At 45.9% G+C, this 21111-nt stretch overlaps 2 protein-coding genes across 5 annotated transcripts in view; one reads left to right on the top strand and one right to left on the bottom strand.

Annotated features, from left to right (window-relative positions):
- Positions 1-371, bottom strand: part of Wdr25 (WD repeat domain 25) — a 131079-nt gene extending 130708 nt beyond the window's left edge. For both annotated transcript variants that reach the window (XM_021642584.2, XM_060388170.1), the window contains exon 1: positions 283-371. The gene's annotated coding sequence lies outside the window, so the exon portion shown is untranslated. The remainder of the gene's footprint in view (positions 1-282) is intronic.
- A 58-nt stretch (positions 372-429) lies between these two features.
- Positions 430-21111, top strand: part of Wars1 (tryptophanyl-tRNA synthetase 1) — a 33440-nt gene continuing 12758 nt past the window's right edge. The window contains exons 1-6 of one of the 3 annotated variants that reach the window (XM_021642579.2): positions 430-570; positions 5667-5840; positions 12052-12265; positions 13089-13197; positions 18584-18703; positions 19179-19361. In XM_021642579.2, the coding sequence (XP_021498254.1) occupies positions 5730-5840; positions 12052-12265; positions 13089-13197; positions 18584-18703; positions 19179-19361 (737 nt within the window). In that variant the 5' untranslated portion in view covers positions 430-570; positions 5667-5729. Of the gene's footprint in view, positions 571-1222; positions 1445-5666; positions 5841-12051; positions 12266-13088; positions 13198-18583; positions 18704-19178; positions 19362-21111 lie in introns of those variants that run through there. The other 2 variants (XM_021642580.2, XM_060388171.1) reach the window with 2 other exon arrangements.

The raw sequence follows: 21111 nt of genomic DNA, 5'->3' as shown, positions 1-21111 counted from the left end.
CTATGCTGGATCTGATGTGGGCAGAAATTAAAACACGGGATCTTGCCCCGGAGGCTACAGATCCACGAAGGGAAACAAAAAGATTAACACCAGACCCGGGTTTTGAAGGATGAAGAAGTCAGCCAAGCTGTCAACAGTAATGGATAAAGAGTTCAGAGCACAGCACTCTAGGGAGAAACGGGAAGAAACGGAAGGCGAGCGGCGAACTGAGCCCTGCGCTAAGAAGACAGAAGCACGCCGCCGCCAGGTCCCGGCCCCCTCCCGCCCCGGCCCGCCGCTCACCACACACACGGAAGCGCTCAGTACACCCCTACAGCGGTCCGGCCAGAATTCGGGCCGCCCAGTCGCGTTCCACCACGAAGCCGGGGACCTCAGCCAATCAGATACGTGCTCTGCCCCGCCCCTGGATGGACAGCCAATGGCGTTATGCCAGGACCGGAAGTTGTTCTGGTCGGATGGTGTTTCTGCGGACGCCCAGGAGGTACCGGTAGCTGAGCCCACGGTGCTGACTGGTGTGGCTGGAGGGGACCGGCTAAGTGAGAAGAGGGTGGCCACTGCGCCGGGAGCGAGGTAGGGACGCCAAGGTGGCACCAGGGCCGTGGGCTGCTTCCCAAGCACCGAGCCCAGAGGGTCCAGCTCTGAACCAGGCTCGCTGTTAGCTGGGCACCAGCACCGCGTGGGGAGAGGAGGCTGCGGCGGCGGCGCCGCCCACCCAGCCTGTCATCGTTTCCCACCGCCTGGGCTTTGCCCTGTAGGATCGCCAGCAGTCCCCTCCACGAAGTGTTAAGAAGGCGCATTTCATAGATGAGAAATCCGAGGGAGAAGCAGAGAAGTAACGCTGCTTGTCTAGGTTTCATAGCAAGCTTACTATACCCAACATTAAAAGCTGGTGCTCTGTGAGCTCCGAGTTCCTATCTTTCCGCTGCAGTGCACCACTTCAGAGCAGAACTGCCTCAGGGAATGTACAGGCTGACCTGCCCGCCCCATCTGTCGCCACACTACAAACAGTTGCAATGATGTTGTGGGCGTGGGGGCAGGAAAGGAAGAGGGTGGGGAGGTCACATGGCGGTCAGCCTGAAGAAAGGGACAGCTGATGCAATGGCAAGTAGCTCTGGCATCTTGAGAGTTTGATTGGTCTGAACTTCCCCCTCTTTTCTCCTCCTCCTCCCCCAGCCCAAGCAGCCACTGACTGGACTTGCTAATTAAGGAAGCTGGCCAAGTGGCTAAACTGTTTCTGATAACCTGAGTGATTTCTAAGAAACCTCTCAATGAAGGAAACTGAAAGGGTGGGGAAGGCAGGAAAGCAAGACAATAGACTTATAAAAAAAAGAGAAACTGAAAGGGGAAAAAAAGAGAGAGTATTAAAGACCTCCACCCTGGCTGGGCATTCTCATCTGCTCAAAAGTCCAGAGTGACCAGAGACCTCAGACTCCATAGAGCCTGGGTACGTATTGCCTTCTTGGCTAGGCTTGAAGCTTGTTTTCTGTTGTAGTAGTGGGTTGGTTGGTTGGTTGGTTGTTTTTTGTTTTTTTTTTACCTACCTTATATGAAAGTGATGAAGAATTGAGGAGGGCCTGTGTGAGGATTGGGATATTGTGCATTTATTTCATCTATTTGACCCAAGTTCGGGTGATGCCCTGGTTTTGAGGAGTAGATACAGTGGATGCCCAGTGGCCAGTTTGCATTCAGAGCTTGCCCTTCAGCCTCTTCAGAGCCCCAATCTCTAATGTCTTTGTAAATTAGTGTCTTTCTCTTTTCAGGTAGCGCTCACGGGGCTGTTCTTGTAGTTTGGTTGTTAGAAGGCTTACTTCACATGTTCTGGGCTCCCGGTTCAATCCCCAATGCCTTTGGAGGGAAAATAGCTGTCATTAGGCAGACCGTCCTCTAACCCTGAGTTTAGCAGTGTAATGAACTGCTTGTTCTAAAGACGTTTTGTCTTCTGGGACCGTGTCATTCTGAAGCTCTTGTTACCTACTCTTTGAGGCCACAGTGCCAAGGTATCTAGAAACTTTCCTAGGCCATCCTCTTCCCAAGCTGCTCTCCTTCCTCCCTCAGGCTGCAGATTCTGTAGGTCCTATTCTGTGGTTTTGTCCTCATTTCTTTCTGTTCACGTTGTAATGTGCCCACTGTCTTTAAGAGCCCACGTGATCCATAGAAGCAGAGTTCCTATTAGGGTGGAGGAGCCCTTGTAGGTTTCTCATCAAAGGCTTGCTGTGGTTGCTCTGGACAGTTTGACTTTTTACAATCCAGTACTTTTGTTACACTGATAATAGATTACTTCCTGGTTATATCCTCTTTCTTTCTCCATATTGCATTAGTTGTATAAAATATCGGCTCATCTGGAGTTGATGTTGTAAGTCCTCAAGACAGTGGTCCTTAACCTTTTGGCAACCTGGACTTTTCCATAAAGATGGTGAACATGAGCATTCCTTAAACCCTCAGACATCCAACAAATGTTGCAAATGTTGATGTACTTTAAGAGGCTCAAGAGCTCAGGGCTAAAAGCGTCTGAAGTTAGGCTTAATTCTAAAAGTTAACAGGTAGACTTACAGGAGGATGGGGAGAACACTTCACACAATACACAGGTAAGTGTGTGACTACATGAAGTAAGGAAGACGGTAACTGTTTTGTCTCAACCATTCCTAGAGCATTCACTCCAGAAATTGCCTCTCACTCTCTTGATCACCCTCATTCTCTCCCTCATGCACTATACACACACACATACACACACACACACACATTTTAAGTTGTGATCATGAATGATCAGGAGATATCTAATTTAGTTTATATGCCTCTTCCAAGTTAGAATTCTAATACTTAAAGAGGTAGGTATTCTCCTACAACATGGAACCTGAATCCAGATCTGGTTCCCTAACTGATACACCAGCTACCAGCCCTGCTACAGTGTGAAGCAAGACTAGCTGGCCCAGGTTCTGTAGTAATTGTAACCACAGCTGATTGCAATCTTTACAGAGCCCCACATTTGTGGAGGAGCAGGGTAAACAAAGAGAAGCTCCAGGATAACTGCAACAGGGCAGCTGTCATGGTGGGCAAAGAAACCGAACTACAGCTCTAAGACCTGGGGGAGGCTCAGGTGGTCTGCCTGGCTCTCCCAGGTCTCAGAGAAGAGAGTGTGACTCAGTGTCAGAGCATTACCCTAGAAGTAGCCTTAGTCCTGACTGACTTAACTATCAAGTAGACAAACACTGCTATTTTTATGTTTGCTGTATTTGAGGGTTTTTTTAAGGGCGGGGTGATGACAGGGTCTTACTGTATAACCCCAGGCTGACATTAAACCCACTAACTCACTCTCTGTAGCCCAGGCTAGCCTAAAATTTACCACAGTCCTCCTATTCAGCTAGAATTAGCAATGTATGTCACCATACCCATCAAAATCTGTACTTACAAAGATAATGTAAAGGACCAACCTAGAGGAAAAGGTTAATTAATGATTTAGGAAAGTCATTCATAGCAGATACTAGAAATACACGGACATAAAGCTGACCCACACCCTCACCGTAGTTAAGATTAAACTAACTCAGCAGTCAAGGAAGTGCCACAACAAAGGTAGGACAAGAATGTTCCAGGGTCACTGGGTGAGAGTGGTCTCTTGCTACAGGGACTGGGAAAGAGCGAGGCCAAAGGAGGAGGAGACATCTTGACCAGGAGGATCAGCTATGACTGAGATGGGCCCTGACATGAGAGCCTGACTTAGGCTTTAGGTTTGAACCTCAGGCAGATTCTTGTGGCTCCCCTGAGCTAACAGGATGTACAATTACAGCTTCTTCCAAGACACTGGAAATTCTAGACTGGAATCACTTAACCCTTTGTGTCTAGAAGTAATTTTTATTGCATTCATTATTATCATCTGATCCAAGCAAATATACTCACAGAAAAGCAGTTTCTTCTTACTCCCTGGCTTCCACATTTCCTCCTCCCTGGGCCACAGGGCCTTACTCTCCAAGTCAGTCTCTCAGCAGACTTCCCTTTCTGGGAATCAGGTGGGATGATTCCCAATGGCTGCTGCCCCATCCTTTTGAGGTATTATGAGTGCTTTAACTTATATGAAAATGGTGGTGTTAAGAAAATTCAACAAATGGATAAATACCAACAAATGGCATCTCCACTGTGCATCTGACTCTTGAGAGGTAGGTAGGTGGGGGACAGTGGCTGAGACCACTGTTCTAGGTTGTGTCTATCGGTTCTGTAGCAGTTTCCCCCAGGTGAAACCTTCCATCCTACAGGAAGGCTTGTTATGGCACAGGATGTTGACAGGGAGTAAAGGCCCTATCCTACAGGAGGGAAGCTCATTAAACTGAGAAAGTAAACAACTTAATAGCTTCAGGAAATCCCAGAAACTAACTAGATTGCCTAGGTTCCTCCCCACCCCCAAGCTTGCATCATCAATGAGGACTACTGAGAGAGCCTCTCCCAGGACCCAGGCTGGCCAGGAGAGGCTCAGAGCACCTGAGTGGCCTGCAGGCTCTGCAGTGCACTTCAGGTGACTGACTTCCGTGAGCCGTCACCCATGCTCAGTGGACCTTGATGGTACAGCTGCCTTTTCGTCACCCACCCAGTAAAAGTCATTGGTTCAAAGTGGGGTGGGGGTCCAGAGGAACACAACACTGACTGGCTCACCACCTTGGACTTTGGTGGTAGCTGTACTCATCAGAGGTGAGGAGACATTTGTTCGTGTCTCCTCAAGAATACTGTCACACAGCACACTCCTCTTCGACCTCACACTTCTCTGTTCATGAGATGGGGAAGACAGATCTGTCACAAGACTCTGGCGAGGCTCAGGTGATTTGGTGCATAGAGGAACTTAGACCAAGGTGCCAGGTCAGGGTACGCAGAGTGCTCCAGCCATCAGCTGCGTCTCCTCTGAGGTAAGTCATATGACGCTGAGTTGGGTGGATCCCTCAAGCCCTCACTCCCAAGCCCAGGAATAACAAGACTGGAATGCACTTGCATCTTCCACTCTGCGGCCTGGTCCTGTGTCAGGTTTTTTCTCTTTGGTTTCTATAACAGCCCTTGAGGTAAGTTAAAAAGTTCCTAGAGAGTTGCCTTTTTATGGATCAGGAAGTGACTGACCCAACAGGATTCCAGGTAGCCCGGTCCCCATCCTTTCCAGAGAGTGACTGGTAGACAGAAGGTGTAGGTATGTAACAGCAAGCTCATGACCTTAGCAGTCTAGAGCTCACAACAGAGAGGGCCTCCACCTGGAGCTTGCTGTGGCCAGCTGGAAGCTGTTGTGGCATTACTGTGATCTTTATGTCTGCAAAGGCCTGACAGTTTGCTCCCAGGGCAGAAAAGCTAAAGAACAAATAAGACTTTGCAAAGTGTCTTTTGGTCTGGTGAATGTAACCTTACTAAAGTGTGTTGTTTTTCCCAAGCAAACATGTATTCCTCTCTTCTGAGCACTAGATGGGAGCAAAGACATCACCCTATGTCAACTTACTGCTTATGAAGAAGCTACAAGGTCTTTTTCATGACCCCAAATTTCTCCTCATTGCCTTACATTAACATCCTATGACCCAGTTCTCTGTTACAGTTCAGTTACCACGTTTTTCTGAAAGAAAGGTTGAGTACTGGGAAGAAAACACAGCTTTAGCAATCTGCTCATGGCTCCCCACCCTCATCTCCCATTTCATTTTTTTTCTCCACAGAGTCTTGTCTCAACTGCTGAACACACCTACTCACTAGCCAGCTGCAGGCCTCAGTCCTAGAAGATGGCAGACATGCCCAGTGGTGAGCCCTGCACCTCTCCACTGGCGCTGTTCAACAGCATAGCTGCTCAAGGGGAGCACGTGAGGTCCCTCAAAGCTGGAAATGCACCAAAAGTAGGTGATTCCATGGACTGTCCAGTACATGCACCTGAGCTCCACACCTGCGCAGCTGTCTGATCATAGTCTGTTAAGTTCAGTGTCCTTATGCCTGCGCCTCAGAGGCCTTTGTATTGTAGGGAATTGACCTCCTGATCCTCAAAGATGCCAGAATTCATGGATGCCCAAGTCCTTCACATAAAGCAGCATAGGATTCACAAATGATCTGCCCTGTGCTTGAGACCATGTTAGTAATACTGTGAGTTGTGTGTAAATAGTTGTGATGCTCTATGGGGTGTTTTGGTTGGTTGATTTGGTCTGTTTAGGTTTTTTGTTTGTTTTGTTTTGTGTCTTTAGAGGGTATATTAGTTACTTTTTTTTTAATCTGTTACTCTAACAAATTGTGAGACAGAAGCAACTTAAGGAAAAGTGTTTTAGATCGAAGTTTGAGGTTATGGTCCATCATGACAGGGACGGCATAGAGGCAGGTGTGTAAGGCAGCTGCTCACATTAGCTCACTGTCGGGAGGTGGAGATGAATGTTTGTGTTCAACCCTCTTTCTCGATTAAGTGATGCCACCTGCATTTAGGGTGTGTCTTCCCAGCTTGATTAGCCCTATCTAGAAACTGCCTTTTAGACATGTCCAGAAGTTTATTTTCTGGGCACTTCTAGATCCTGTAAGTTGACAGTGAATAAAGTGACAAAATGGAAATCCGTACATACTCAGTACAAATGAAAATTTTTTTGTACTTAACATTTTCTGTCCTGTGTTAGTTGAACCCAAGGATACAGAACTCACAGCTGTAAAGACCCCAACATCCCCAATGTCTTTCAGCCTGTTCTCCCCAGTTCTGCTCATGTACAGATATTTTCAGTTCTTGCAGTTGATTCTTTGTACAGGTTTGTACTGTGTCCCTCCTTTCTTAATTTCAGGCCTAGGGCTGTGGCTAGGGATTCTTGCTTTCACTCATACTTCCCAGCTCCCAGGATGTATTGCAGTTCTAGTTAGGGCATTATTAGCACAGGCGTTATTACACTATGTAAACACAGCTGAACCATCAAGTATAGCATGAGTTCTTTTCCTTTCCCTCCCTCCTTTTGTTTTCTTTGGGGTTAATGTTTGCCTTAATTTCTGTTTGCCTGGTCTTTTCTGTGCCATTCATCATGCCATAAGGCACCACATAGCACCATCCAGTCGAAGACACCAGGGTCCGATAGGTTGTCAGCGCATTTAGCGCTGGGTGTTGTATAGTGTTAAGCTTTTGTTTCCTGTTGGGGAGGGCTGCTGTTCTTTCCTCTGGGTGGGGCTGTTTATTTGTTTCTGGACAATGGAAAGTGGCACATGATTAAGGAAGTGTTCTACCACTGTCTTAGCTGCTTTTCTCATTTCTGTAGCCAGATAGCTGACCCAGAACATCAACTTCAGAGAGGAGGTTTCTTTTATCTTACCTTTTGAGGATGCAGTCCCTCATGGTGGGAGATGCTGAGACCCCAGCTCATGGGTTGGGTCTACCCATGTTCTAGGTGGATCTTCCCTCACGGAATAGACCACTGTGGAAATATTTTCACAGACATACCCAGAAGTGTCATCTTCGTGATTCCAAGCACAAGCAAGGTGACAGTAAGGACTAACTGTCACAGCCTCGAGGCCAGATATCCAGGCCTGTTCTGGATATGCTGTTCTGAATGCCTACCTACTAAATAACAGTACTACCTTGGCAGAAATCCCCTATGCCCCATGTTTGCCCAGTCCCTTGACTGCATCAACAAGTCACATCAATCAGGTACAGGTAGTGGGCCTGTACCATCTAGGTTAGTGCACAGACAGGGTTGATGCTTAATGACAGGTTCCTCAGACTCTGTCCCCACTGTTAAGCAGTGTCAGGCTATCATGGCTCTGCCCTGTTTGTTGAATCTCAACACACAGCAGCTACTGTGTAAAAGCAATTTCTTGGGCAGTCTTGCAGAACCTCCACCAATTTCCCTTTAGACTGCTGGGTCTTCATGTTATATTCTATCTCTGCTTTACTCTCTTTGGATAAAATAAATCTTCTAATTAAAAAAAAAAAAAAGTCCTCAAAGGAAAAAAAAAAAAACCATGATAAGCTCAGTATCCAACTGGGTTCCCTAGTAAGGGGGACAGGAATTGTCTCTGACATGAACTCATGAGCTTCCCCTCCCCCCTGAGGGAGGAGCAGTCTTGCTAGGCCACAGATAAGGACATTGCAACCATCCTGAAGATACCTGATAAGCTAGGGCCAGACGGAAGGAGAGGAGGACACCCCCTCTCAGTGGACTCGGAAGGGGGCAGGGAGATGAGGGAAGGAGGGGAGGATTGGAAGGGAAAGAGGGAGAGGGCTACAGCTGGGATACAAGTGAATGTATAAAATGATTTAAAAATAAAAATAAAAAAATATTAAAAGAAAAAGGAAAAAACCTTGAGTTGCATGCCTGAAAGTATATTTATCTTCCCTAAGGTTTGATAGATAGCTAAGCTGAGTATGGAGTTCTGAAATGGAAGCAACTTTTCCTTAGAATTCTGTTCTTTGTTTCATTTTGTCTGACACAGAGTTCTGTGTAGCCCTGCCTTGCCTCATCCTACTATGGCAAGGATAACCATGAACTTCTGATCTTCCTGCCTCTGCCTCCCAGTTGCTGACATTAGAGTGATGGGAAACCGCACCCAGTTTTCCTTGGAATGCTGTCACTGTGGCTCATCATTGTTTGTCAGTACATTTTGTCTACGGACATTGGGGCCCTTTGTGGTCCAGTGCTCTGATATTCCTGGGACCAATGGTCCTTGCAAACTTTAATTCTCAGAAGTCATATTGTTTCTGTGATCACTTTGGTACTTTGTCTTTTCTGTTTTTAAGTCAGAAAATGCTCATCTGGTTTTCTTATTTTTTGCCTGCTGTTTTCCATTTCTTTCAGTTGTTCCAGGGCTATTTCCTCACCTTAGCCTCCATACTGTCTTCCGTTTGTCCTGTCATCTTAGACTCCCAGGCATCCTTTTGGCATGTTCCGTAGTTCCCTGAGGTAGTAATGGTGCCTTTCCTGGTGCTCTCTGCCTCCTTTGGGGCACCCATGTATTTCAGGCGAGTTTCTTCCCTCCCAAAGCACAGGCATCTCAAATGTGTGCTCTCATGCCATCTACTCAAGCCTTGAGGACAACTATCAGCTGTCATTTACTATGTGATGAGACCATTGTCAGCTGCCACTCACAGCATGAGGAGACGTTCTCTGTATGTGGCCTCTTTCCTGGATAGCTGTCAGTCTTGTTTTGTTAGGGGATCTTTGTTCAGAGTCTCAACCTCTTTCCTTAGAGATAATATTTTCAGTGAGCTGCTGTCTGGGAGCATGAGTGGCTGCCACAGCCTCCACTAAGTGGGACAAAGTGGTTGTCTCAGACTGCTCTTGGTATGCTTCCCAGCCCACTGTTGTGTGTAGCAGTTCGCTGTACATTCTGCTGTCTTCTTCCCATGGAAACTTCTGGATGGAATGGGCCCCCAGGCATGAGCTGAACTACTTCTTGAACAGACCTGAGGCAGCTTTCCTGTTATTACCTACTTCCCTCCATCAGCGATGCCTAAGTCTCAGTTTTGCACAATATGAAGTGGAGTCACTGCCCACCTAGCCAGCACTTCTCAACATTTGTTTTTCTCATGTGCTCAGTCTGTCAGTTGCCCCTGAACTTCCCACCTTCTGGGTCTTGTAGCAGCCACCCTCCTCCTGTTTTCTCTGTCTTCTGGGATTGTGCCTTCTTAGGGACTTGCTGGCATATAATATAGGAGCTAGTCAGCCTGCATCTTTAATAGCAGCACTTGATGATCTTGTGGTACCGCCATTCTTAGGCCTCCATGGCATCCTCTTCTGCTGCTTCCTATCCAGCTATCTTCTTTTTAAAACTCTGTTTATGTGCCGTCCATCATCTTCAGCCCTGTAGCTTTTGCTGATCATTGACCGGAGTATGCCATTCCATCTTAAAGGAAGTATGTGGTAAATGGTATAGAAGGGACCAAAACCTTGATTATCCAGAAAGACAGTTACTCACTGGGTGGGCTAAATGGTCTTCAGGCAAAAACCTAAAATAAATAAAAGACCCAAGTACTGATCATTTCCCCTGTACACCTACTTTGGAAGGTTAACAGTGGTATTTCTGTCAGCTTAACACTAAATCCAAATAACACAGCAATTTTTTTAATTAGTACTACTTTTTTTTTTTTTCACTCTCATTCTGAGACAGGGTCTCAATGTAGCCCTGACTATTCAGGAACTCACAGAAATTCACCTGCCTCTGGTCTCATGAATGTGGCACCGCTAGAACACTGGCCTTAAGTTGAGTCTCTGTGTCCTGGCCCACACTACACTGAAACAGGAAGATAGCCGGGCAAGTATGATGTCACTTTTTTCCAGGCTACAGAAGTTCTCTGAGGAAGGACAAGGTTAAATGTTTTCTTTCAAAATCAGATTCAATAGAGTATGAATTGTCGATAGTCAGTGAAAAAAACATGCCAATTATGCCAATTGTGTACTTCAGAGCAAGGCAAGTCTGCCCACAGATAGTTCTGCATATTAAACTTGTTAAACACTTATTTTATTTCCAGTGCTGAGCCTAGGACTGCTGAGACAGTGAGCAGCTACCCCATGAAGGCATTTTCTCTCTTTTGTGAACTATAGTCAGGGGGTTATTGATTGTATGAAGCAAACTCATTCTAATAACAAATTCTAGGTAATTTTATTGTTTAAAGCACTGATCACTACAAAGTCCTAGCCCTCTTTGGCCAGGGTGCTGTGCCCAGTGAACAGCTCTCTAAATGAGGTTGGAGTCACAGTGGTTCTTCCCCAGGAAGCCGCATTTATAGTACATGCTGCATAAATTCCAAGTGGAAATATTTGTGTTTCCCTAGGCAAGCAAATTAGACTGTGTAGTCTTTGTGGTCTAATCCAGCTATGCCAATTACCAGTCTAGAGCTTGAGGGCACAACATGATTTGATCGCCTTAATTAGGCCTGCTCTTTTAAGCTCCTGGGGTGGCCACTGTGAGCACCTAGAAAAGAAGGGTCTTCAGTAGGTTTTCACAAAGCCCAAGGATACAGCTTACATTTGCTGCTGCTTTTGTTCCTTTTATTTTTTCTTTTTTTTTTTATTATTTTTATAATAAAGTCTCATGTACCCACACTGGCCTCTAACTTCCTAAATAATCCGGAATACCCTGGAATTCCTGATCCTCCTACCTTCATCTCCCAACTACTAGAGCTACAGGAACAGTAGGTATGGAGACAATAGAAATAGCCTAGTAACTGGCTAGATAGACAGCTTAGCAGTTAGAGGCTTTTGCTGCTCTTACAGAGGAACTAACTGGATTCAGTTCTCAGCACCCACATGGCAACTCACAAAGATAATTCCCATGTTAGGATGCCTGATGCCCGCTTCTGGCCTCCACAGGCACATGTAGTGCACATACGTACAGGCAGACACTCATACACATCAAATAAAAATAAATCTTAAAAAGAAATAACCTAATTAAGATTCCACCATCAGCTGGACATGGTAGTGCATGCCTTTAATCCCAGCACCTGCTAGACAGGTGGCAGATCTCTGTGAGTTTGAGACTAGCCTGATCTACAAAGCTAGATCCAGGACAGCCAGAACTATACACCAAGGGGTCTTAAAGCCCCTTCCCCCACAAAAAATAGACTCCACCATCTAGTGGTGTACCTATTTCTGTGCATCCCTGGAGGCCTACATTTTTCCCTTGTGTTTATCTGCTTTCAGAACATGTATTTGAGTTGCCATCACAACTCTTCTGGCCTCTTTGGTTGTGTCTATAAATTCTCGTCTTAATCTGTGCAGGATGTATCAGTGCAGGATGCACTCTGAGCACTGTGAAAGGAGCTGCCACACGTGTTCTCTGGCATCGTGTTGTTTAAGGAGCTTTAGCATATTAACCTTATCATGAAGAGTAGTGTGCTCTGCCAGTATCCCGTGTGGTTTGGGTCATAATCAGAGCACTAGAGTACCAAATAAAGGTGAAATAACCCTGAGCCTAGCTTCCTGCCTGTTGAGGACAGATCCCTGGCTCTCACACTTCTCAGCAGGCATTTGTCAAGGTTGTAGAATTACACAAGGTAACCTGTGACAGTCGTTAGCACAGTGCCTGCCACCTAACTGGTTTTCAGCAGGTGTTAGTTTTGTCAGCATTTTGAGCATTCTCCTTTTATCCCTTTAGGATGAGATTGATTCTGCAGTAAAGATGTTGTTGTCATTAAAAATGAGCTATAAAGCCACCATGGGCGAGGATTACAAGGCTGACTGCCCTCCAGGGAACCCAACAGCTGGGAATAATAGTGACCAAGACACCACAAAAGCCAGTGAGGATTTTGTGGACCCATGGACAGTACGGACAAGCAGTGCAAAAGGCATCGACTATGACAAGCTTATTGGTAAGTCCTCACCTTCTTCCCTCACAGCAGCCTCAGTGTTTAGTAGTGTTATGTTTACTATGTCAATCCCATTAGTGTTTCCAAATCTCTGCACTTATACAAGCACTTTTAGTCGGCACAGTAATTGTGTACATTCTTCAGACAGGATGATTTTGCATACATGCGCACCCTGGGTAATGACAAAATCCAGGTGTTTAGCATGTTTATCACCACCAACAATTTTATTTCTTTGTGGAGTGAACATTCACAGTCCTCTCTGGTAGTTATTGTGAAATACACATTACAGTATTGCTGGTGGTAACCTCACTGTGATCAGCCTCTCCCCATTCTCTTTCCCAGCCTTGTTCGCTCCCTAGATCCACATAGGATGGGATCCTGTGGTAATTGATCTTTTGTGCATTGCTGATCTGCTTTGTCCCTTTGGATTTATCTCTATTGTTACAGAGAATAGGATTCCATTTTGTTTCATAGCTGTGTTGTACTCTGGGGTAGTTGTGTGTGTGTGTGTGTGTGTGTGTGTGTGTGTGTGTGTGTGCGCGCGCGCGCACACACGCATGTGTTCATGCATGAGAACTGGCAGCCAGAGTGCATTCTGGGTATGTTCCCATCACAGTCTACTCAGGCAAACAGCACTGTGGCTTATGGCACATCCCTGTTTTGATGACTGGAGTCCCAGCTGTTTTGATGCAAAGATCCTTTCATTTTCTTTGAGGGGAAGGATCACAGCACAGAGCCTAAAGAGATTTGGGTCCTTGAAACAGCTTACTAAGTCTTCTGACATCTGTGAGAGTCATCGCTTCTGTTTCCTGCTGTTTTTTTGCAGTTCAGTTTGGAAGCAGCAAAATTGAAAAAGATCTGGTAAACCGAATAGAGAGAGCCACTGGCCAGAGAGCCCACCGCTTCCTGCGCAGAGGCATCTTCTTCTCCCACAGGTCAGGGCCCTTCCTCCACTCCGGAGCCATAGGGTTGGGGGTGCTGGAGCAACTCACTGTGAATCACCCCATCCCTTTACCACCTACAAATCTTCAGCTTGTTCCCTTGTAAACAACCTCACAAGGTGAAGGTCAGTTCTTGGCAGGTAAAGTGCCGTCATATTATAGGCTGTAGCTATAAAAGGGCGTGAGAGCGGGGAGTGTTGGGTCTGGCTTCAGTAGCTCCCACCCAGTAAGAGTAGACTTCCTGAAGTCTGTATGTTCTTCCTCCCCTCATGAGTGACATCAGGAGACTTTTATAGCAGAGCCCATGGCACAGAGTATCCCTGCCTCGGACTATAAATTCTGTGTCGATAACATCAAGATTGGGCAGGTTCCAAAAGACTTCTTGCCTCCTCCATCCCACAGATTGTGCTCAGTTCATGGAACTGACGACCCGAGGTCAGGGTGTTCTGTTCTGCTTACATTTCAGGGAGCACCAGGAAAGAACATCTCTGCCCAGACATTTCACATCACATCTGCAGAGAGCTCTGGGCCCTGCTCAGTCCACATTCTGAACAAAATATAGTCAGTATTTTTTTAATTGAAATTTAATTGTGAGTCAACGAGATGGGTCATCAGGTAAAGGTGCCCACTGCCAAGCCTGAATGCTATCCTCAGGACCCATGTGGTGGAAGAACTGATTCCCCACAGAGTGTCCTTTGACAGTCATGTACACTCCATGGCAAGAGAACACATACAAGCGACACACAAATAAGTCACTAAAAGGTAATTTTAAAAGGTGAGGCCAGGGGTGGCCTTAATCCCAGCACTTAGGAGGCAGGAGCAGGGATTCTGTGTGAGTTTGAGGTCAGCCTGGTATACATAGAGTTTCAGAATAGCCAGGACTACATAGAGAAATCCTATCCTGGGATGGGCGATGGGATATCGGGGGAGAGTAGAGGGGGATTGCTGAGGGCTGGCTAAATGGCTCACCCGGGAAAGCATCTGCTTCTAAACCTAACAGCCTGAGTTCAGTCCAGGTCCCACGTGGTATGAGGAAAGAACTTATTCCCAAACATTCTCTGACCTCCACACATGGAAGCACACACACTAACACACAAAATAGACAAACAAAAATAAATATAATAAAACTATTTGTAAAGAAACTGAACTGAGCAGGGCATGATGGTGCACACCTGTAATCCCAGCACTTGGGGAGGCAGAGGCAGGTGGATCTCAGAGTTTGAGACCAGCCTGGTCTATAAAAGTGAGTCCAGGACAGCTAAGGCTACACTGAAAACCCCTGTCTCAAAAAACCAAAAAATAAAAATAAAAAAAGAAAAAGAAGAAAGAAAAAGAAGCAGAACTGATAAATCATAGAATTTGACTCTATAGACCATGCTCTTCAGGAGTTTAGTTTGTATTTGCAAAGTTGTATAACCACTGCAAGTATCTAATTACAGAGCTGTTTCTTAGCCAGCAGAGAAATCTCCCTGTCAGCAGTCACTCCCTGTTTCTCCCTCCCAACACTGGGTGATGGGTCATACCTGTAACCCCAACACTCAGGAGGTGGGAGCGGGAGGAACTGCAGGGTCATCCTTGAATACATAACCAGTGCAAAGGCAGTCTGGGAACCTTGAGGACCCCTTTCTGTTTCTCCAAAACAGAAAGCAAATCCAATACATTCTCAGTTAAAAATAAGAGTCTCCCAGCTCCATTCTGTTTCAAGATTACTTTTATATTCTTAGCTCCTAAAATTCATGTAAATTTTTAAATCAGCTTTTTTAAATTTTTTTCCAACAAGAAAGACTTCTGGGATTTTTTTTTAATTGAGAAAAACAGAAAAAAAATAATTTTATTAACAAAACAAGAAAAACACTAGGACAGACATAAAAAACAGGCTTCTGGGATTTTAATAGCGGTTTGTCAATGCAAAAACATAGCTCTCACCCCTCAGGGAATAAGAGATAATTTATTCCTTAGCCAAATATGAGTGACCATAGCCCAGGGACAGATTCATTCCCCAAATACCATGTTTCACTGTGAGAACAGCTCCAGAACAAAATAACATCATGTTCCAAATGTGTTCATGGAGACGCAGGTCGGTCTCTGCCCTGGGCCTCAGGTGCATTTGTAGCTTTTGGGCTGGCGGCAGCTCTAGTGGTCTCTTAGTACATTCCAAAACCATTAGCGGATAGTCACAGGGTTGTTCTGTCACAAGCTCAGGTGGGCAAGGACTGGCTATTGAGGAAGCTAACGTGGCCCATAATCTGATCCATCTTTGTGTCCACCATGCCTGGCCAGTTCGTGGGGTCTTGTGCACAGGGGGAGCTTTCTCCTGGACATAGTATACACACTGTTCCACATCTGTTGGCCAGTTTGGTGAATATTGTGATCTTAAAATACTGTCTTACATTTTGGGAGTTCGTTTTGTATTTTTCAGACAGGGTCTCAGCCCTAGCTGGCCGGTAACTTTGTTGTTGCTGCTGTTGTTTATTCTAAGGCAGAGTCTAAGTTTTCTGGGCCAGCTTAGAGCTCACAGTCCTGCCCCGAGCTTCCAAACGCTAGTACAGGCACACACCATCACACCCAGATTCTCATCCTTTGTGGGAGTTCTCTGAGTGATGATTTACTCTTGTGGGTTATGAAAGCACCATTCAGATGTTCTGCTGGTTTTTGTTTTTGTTTTTTTTTTCTAATTGTGGGGTGGGGCAGTTAGGGATGATAATGTGTGTGTGCAGGCATTCGTTCTCTCCCCTCTATCATGCGGATCAAAAGAACCGAACACCAGTCGTCAGGCTTGGGAGCAAGCACCTTTGCCCACTAAGCTATTTCACTATGTTGCTGACCTTAAAGCTTCTGACATTTCACAGCTCTCACAACCCTGTGACAGTTTTCTTCAGTGTAATAACTCAGGGAACACATTCTAAAGTTTAACAGAACCCACTACCATGTTATCTGTGAACCTGGGGGTGAAAGGACAGCTGTACCTTCATCTCTAATAATCTAGGAGGGTATGCATAAGGTGGGCTTTCGCCTAGGGCCTGGCCTAGTGAGCTCTCAGGTATGGCCTGTGACCACATGAAAAGCAGCTCATGCATGGGTTTTCTCTCTCATGTGCCCATTAAAAGTTAATTGAGTGAAGCCAAGTATGGTGGCACATATCTTTAATCCCAGCACTCAAGAGGCCTCAAAAGCAGGCACATGAAGCTAGCCTGGTCTATATAACAAGTTCCAAGACAGCCAGGGCTACATAGTAAGACCCAGTCTCAAAAAAAAAAAAAAAATTTTATTTGGGTGACTTGAGTGAAATGCTGAACTCTTCTTCCAAACTCCAAAAGCAGCCTTCATGGTGCATCCCACTTCCTGTGGTATACCTGTCCTAGACCTGAAGGGGACGCAGGAATGGGACTCCCAGACTACTCTTAGCTACACAGCAAGACCCTGTCTCAGAAAAATAGGAAACAGGTAATTCAAGCCTCTAATCCTGGCACTTCAGAGATAAAACAAGGCAAATTAGGGCTCAAGGTCAGCTTCCACTACACATTGAGTTCAAGGCCAGCCTTAGCTAAATGAGAGCCTCCCCAATAAAACACACACACACACACACACACACACACACACACACACTATGTGCAAAGCACATAGTATATGCAAGCCAAAAACCCACACTGTGCCTTGTGCCTTAGATCATGACATGGTTTTTGTGTGCTCATTTCCTTTTTGACACAGGGTATAATAGCCCAGGCTGACCTCTAATGTAGCTGAAACTGTCCCTGAACTCCTGGCCCTTCTGCCTGTACCTCCAGAGCACTAAGTCTGCAGTCATGCATTATGCATTACCACTCCTGCCTGTAGATCCTGGTATGTAGACTCCTCTCTCCAGGCCTTAGGAAGGGGATTTATTATTCTTTGTCTGCAGCACTTCTGCCCAAAAACAGGGTACTCACACCCAGCCTTTGGTTTGTTTCAGACACAGAAACACACACATACACTTAAGTAAAAACAAATTTTAAAGAAGAAAGAAGTGTGGGCATAATGGCACAAGCCTTTAATCTCAGCACTGGGAAAGAGAGGCAGGTGAATCTCTGAGTTTGAGGCTAGTCTGGTGCACATAGTAAGTTCCAGGACAGCAGGGCTGTATGGTGAGATCCTGTCTTTAAAACAAACAAACAAACAAAAATAATAATAAGGGGAAAGGGGTGCTGGACAGATGGCTCAGTGATAAAGAGCACTGGCTGCACTTCCGAGAGGACCCAGGTTCGATTCCCAGCACCCATATGGCAGCTCATAATTGTCTGTAACTCTAGTTCTAGGAGATCTAGAACCCTCACACAGACATATACTTGCAGGCCAAACACCAATGCACACAAGAATAATTTTTTTAAAGGAAGTAAGAATACAAATATCAGGCTAGGGAGATAGCTTAGTAGATAAATACTTGCCATGCAAGCATGAGGACCTGAGTTCAATATCCAGAACCATATAACAAAGCAGGTATGATGATATGAGCTTATAATACCAGTGTTTGGGAAATTGGGAAAGGCAGACCCTTGGGGCTTACTGGTTAACCAGCGTACTCTACTTAGTGAGCACCAGATCTCAGTAAGAGACCCTCTCTCAAAAGTAGCTCCTGAGAAACAATGCCCTAAGTTATCCTGGACCCCACCATCACTGCCGTCACCTCGCAGACACATATGTGCACCAGCCCTACCAGCTGGTGCTGATCGAAGAGAAAGGGTGACTCTGGAATTGTTCTCAGTGAAAGACCCAAGTTGGCCTGGGTTGCCGAGTCAGCTCTACAGCTGGGGACTGCCAAGCCCTGCCTTCCTGTCCTCCCCAAACTAGGCCTGCATGGAACCCTGGGGGTTTCCTAGGCTTGGTCCCTACAGCCCCAGGACTGGTTGGGTTCTAAAGGAGAAGCGTGTGGTACTGGCATAGTGTTCTGTCTCCAAGGGTTGTGGGAAGCACAATGATCATTGGAGACATTCCAGAAGGACCAGTGGCCACTCATCGTATTCATCCTCATCTTTTAAAATGTTTATTTGTATACAGGGTCTCACTGTGCAACCCTGGCTGTCCTGGAGCTTACTCCATAGACCAGGCTGTCCTCAAATTCGCAGTAACCCACCTGCCTCTGCCTCCTGAGTACTGGGATGAAGGCGTGGGCTGTCACAAGTAGCTCAGATTTTAAACCTTTTATTTCTAACTTGCATTTCATGGCTTCCAAAGAAATTGTTCACTGAAGCAGCCATCTCAGAGTTAGGTATGTGTCGTTATATTTCCTAGCCCCAGAGATATCAAATATGTTATCTGTGTTTATGTTTCACTTCCAAATGAGCTTTAATGCTTTGGTACTTTTTCCCAAAGATCACACTGTTTCTTTTTCCCTCTTGTCCTTTAGAGATATGAATCAAGTTCTCGATGCCTATGAAAATAAGAAGCCATTTTATCTATACACAGGCAGAGGCCCCTCCTCTGAAGCAATGCATCTGGGTCATCTCGTCCCGTTCATTTTCACAAAGTAAGTTTGCTCGCGTGACGTGGCCTAGTGAAGCAAGAGTGGCACTTTTGGAGCATCTTGGAAGACAAGGCTGCTGCCTGCTGGCTAAGTTGCAGGGCTAGGACCTTGCCACCTGTGGTCTGTCTTCACTGCGCTTGCACCTGGGCTCACTCTGCAGGAGCCAGCTGTGATAGGAGATCACAGGACCGTGGAATCAACCAAACCTGCTCCACTCCTCTTCCTGCTCCTTGTCCTTGCCACCATAGGCCCACTGTAGTACAAACTTGATGTCCATGTCTGCCAGATGACAAGAATTACATATTAAAAAAATCATTAGTGCAATGTATGGCATGATAGTGCAATTTTGCAGACACAGCGTAGATAGGAATTATGTGTTCACATACGAAGTGGCGTTCTTCCTCAAGGCCTTTATTCCCCATGTCCCTGGATTGACTGCAGTGCATGTTCAGCATGCAGTACCTTCTGTATTTTATAGGTGGCTGCAGGATGTGTTCAACGTGCCTTTGGTCATCCAGATGTCTGATGATGAGAAGTACCTGTGGAAGGACTTGACTCTGGAACAGGCATACAGTTACACTATGGAAAACGCCAAGGACATCATTGCCTGTGGTTTTGACATCAACAAAACTTTCATCTTCTCTGACCTTGAGTATATGGGGTAAGTTAGAGACATTTGGCTGCCTTCTGAGCAAGTAGGTGCAGACCTCATGACCAATCTGAAATGCTTGAGCTGGGTTGTGACCTGGTTTTTCTTCTATTGTGATCTGGAATGTTGGTTTTACTGAGCAGTAGTTTGGGAGGTGGAAAATTGTGTGTGCACAGAAAGAATTAAGCAATTTCAAAAGTTGCTATTGCCTCATAACTATATGTACAGAAATCATAAACATGCCCCCAACGTTGTCAGGGTATCACCCTCAGCTGTTGTGAAGTGTTTGGCACCGTAGTGTCCAAGGACAGCCAGTCTGAGAGTTTGGTGGCCTTCTCATTTTCAGTGTGGCTTTTCCCTCCCAGAGGAAAATGTCACTTGCTAGATAGGCTCTGCACAGTTCATTTAATTGGCCATGTTTAAACAAGCACACTTCATTCTTGAACATCATCCCCAATGATTACAAAGAGCCATAGTAAAATCAGACTTTGAAGCGGGTGTGCTGTTGTGCACCAACAACCTATCCCATTCCTTGGGGGCCAGAGGAAGCAGGATCAGGAGTTCAGGCTATCCCAGGGCAACCTAGCAAGACCCTGTGAGAAGAAACGAAGTGGGTGGAGGTGGTGCTTTTAATCAGCCATCCTAAGAATTAGAGTGAAGCCCTTGGCACACACTTCTAACCCCAGCAGGCTGCTGATGCAGTTGGGCTACACAGGTAGACCCTGTCTCAAAAAACGAACAAAATATTAACAGCGAATACTGCTTAGCTCCACAAGTAGTTCTTGAAGGCTGGTATGTGGCTGAGTGGTAGAGGATTTACCTAATATGTGTGGAGTTTGGAGTCAGTTCACCACTGTGATGGACTTGGGAACACTAGAGACGTGGTCCTTCACTCAAGGGAGTTGGGTGGCTTTGAGTCCAGGACCCTCTTATGTAATGTTACAGCCAGTGGTCAGGCCAAGGCAGGTGTGAGGAAGCACACAGGAGCCCTGTGGACACAGAGGACGCTGGCTGTTGCTGTTTCCCCAAGCTGCCTTTATAAGCACTTGAAGCCAAGTGGGGACTCTGTGCCCACTGGGAGCAATAATACCCTGACAGGAAATCTGACCTTTTTACCAGCCAGGAAAATCATGAAAATTTTTTAAAAATATTTTTATTATTCTGGGTGTGGTAACATGCCTTTAATCCCAGCACTAGGAAGGCAAAGGCAAACAGCTCTCTCTAGGTTTGAGGCCAGCCTGGTCCACGTAATGAGAGTGTCTCAAATATATATTTTTTGAATTAAATTTTAATTTATTTATGAAGAGGATGTGTGTGTGTGTGTGTATGCATGCGCAGATAGGTCAGAGGACATCTTAGGGGACTATCCTCGCCTTCTAGAATGTGGGTCACTGGAATCGAATTTAGGTCATCGGGCTCAGTGGCAGGCACTTTTACCAGCTGAGTCTTCTTGCCTGCTCCCCACAGATTAATTTTTGAGTTTTTCCCTCTCAGACTGCCTTTCAATTAGTCCATGTGAACACAGATTCTGCTATCCTGGAAGGAATTTAAGTGGATCTAAGATCAAGATCTGACCATGGATCCTCAGCGGTCTTATGGTAGTGTAGATGTCATCAGACTTGTCGTGCTTGTACCACTGTTTTCACCTCAGGCCCAATGCAGATGCTTGAGCCTCAGCACAGAGACACAGTGTGGATTCAGCTCTCCCTCTTATGACTAGGCCGCTGACAGGGCACAAGGACTGCTGGTGGGGCACAGGGAC

The sequence above is a fragment of the Meriones unguiculatus genome, chromosome 7, assembly GCF_030254825.1.
Source record: "Meriones unguiculatus strain TT.TT164.6M chromosome 7, Bangor_MerUng_6.1, whole genome shotgun sequence".
In the NCBI taxonomy this organism is placed as follows: domain Eukaryota; kingdom Metazoa; phylum Chordata; class Mammalia; order Rodentia; family Muridae; genus Meriones; species Meriones unguiculatus.
The sequence above is the reverse complement of the archived record's forward strand: the minus strand, read 5'-3'. Positions and strand labels throughout refer to the sequence as shown.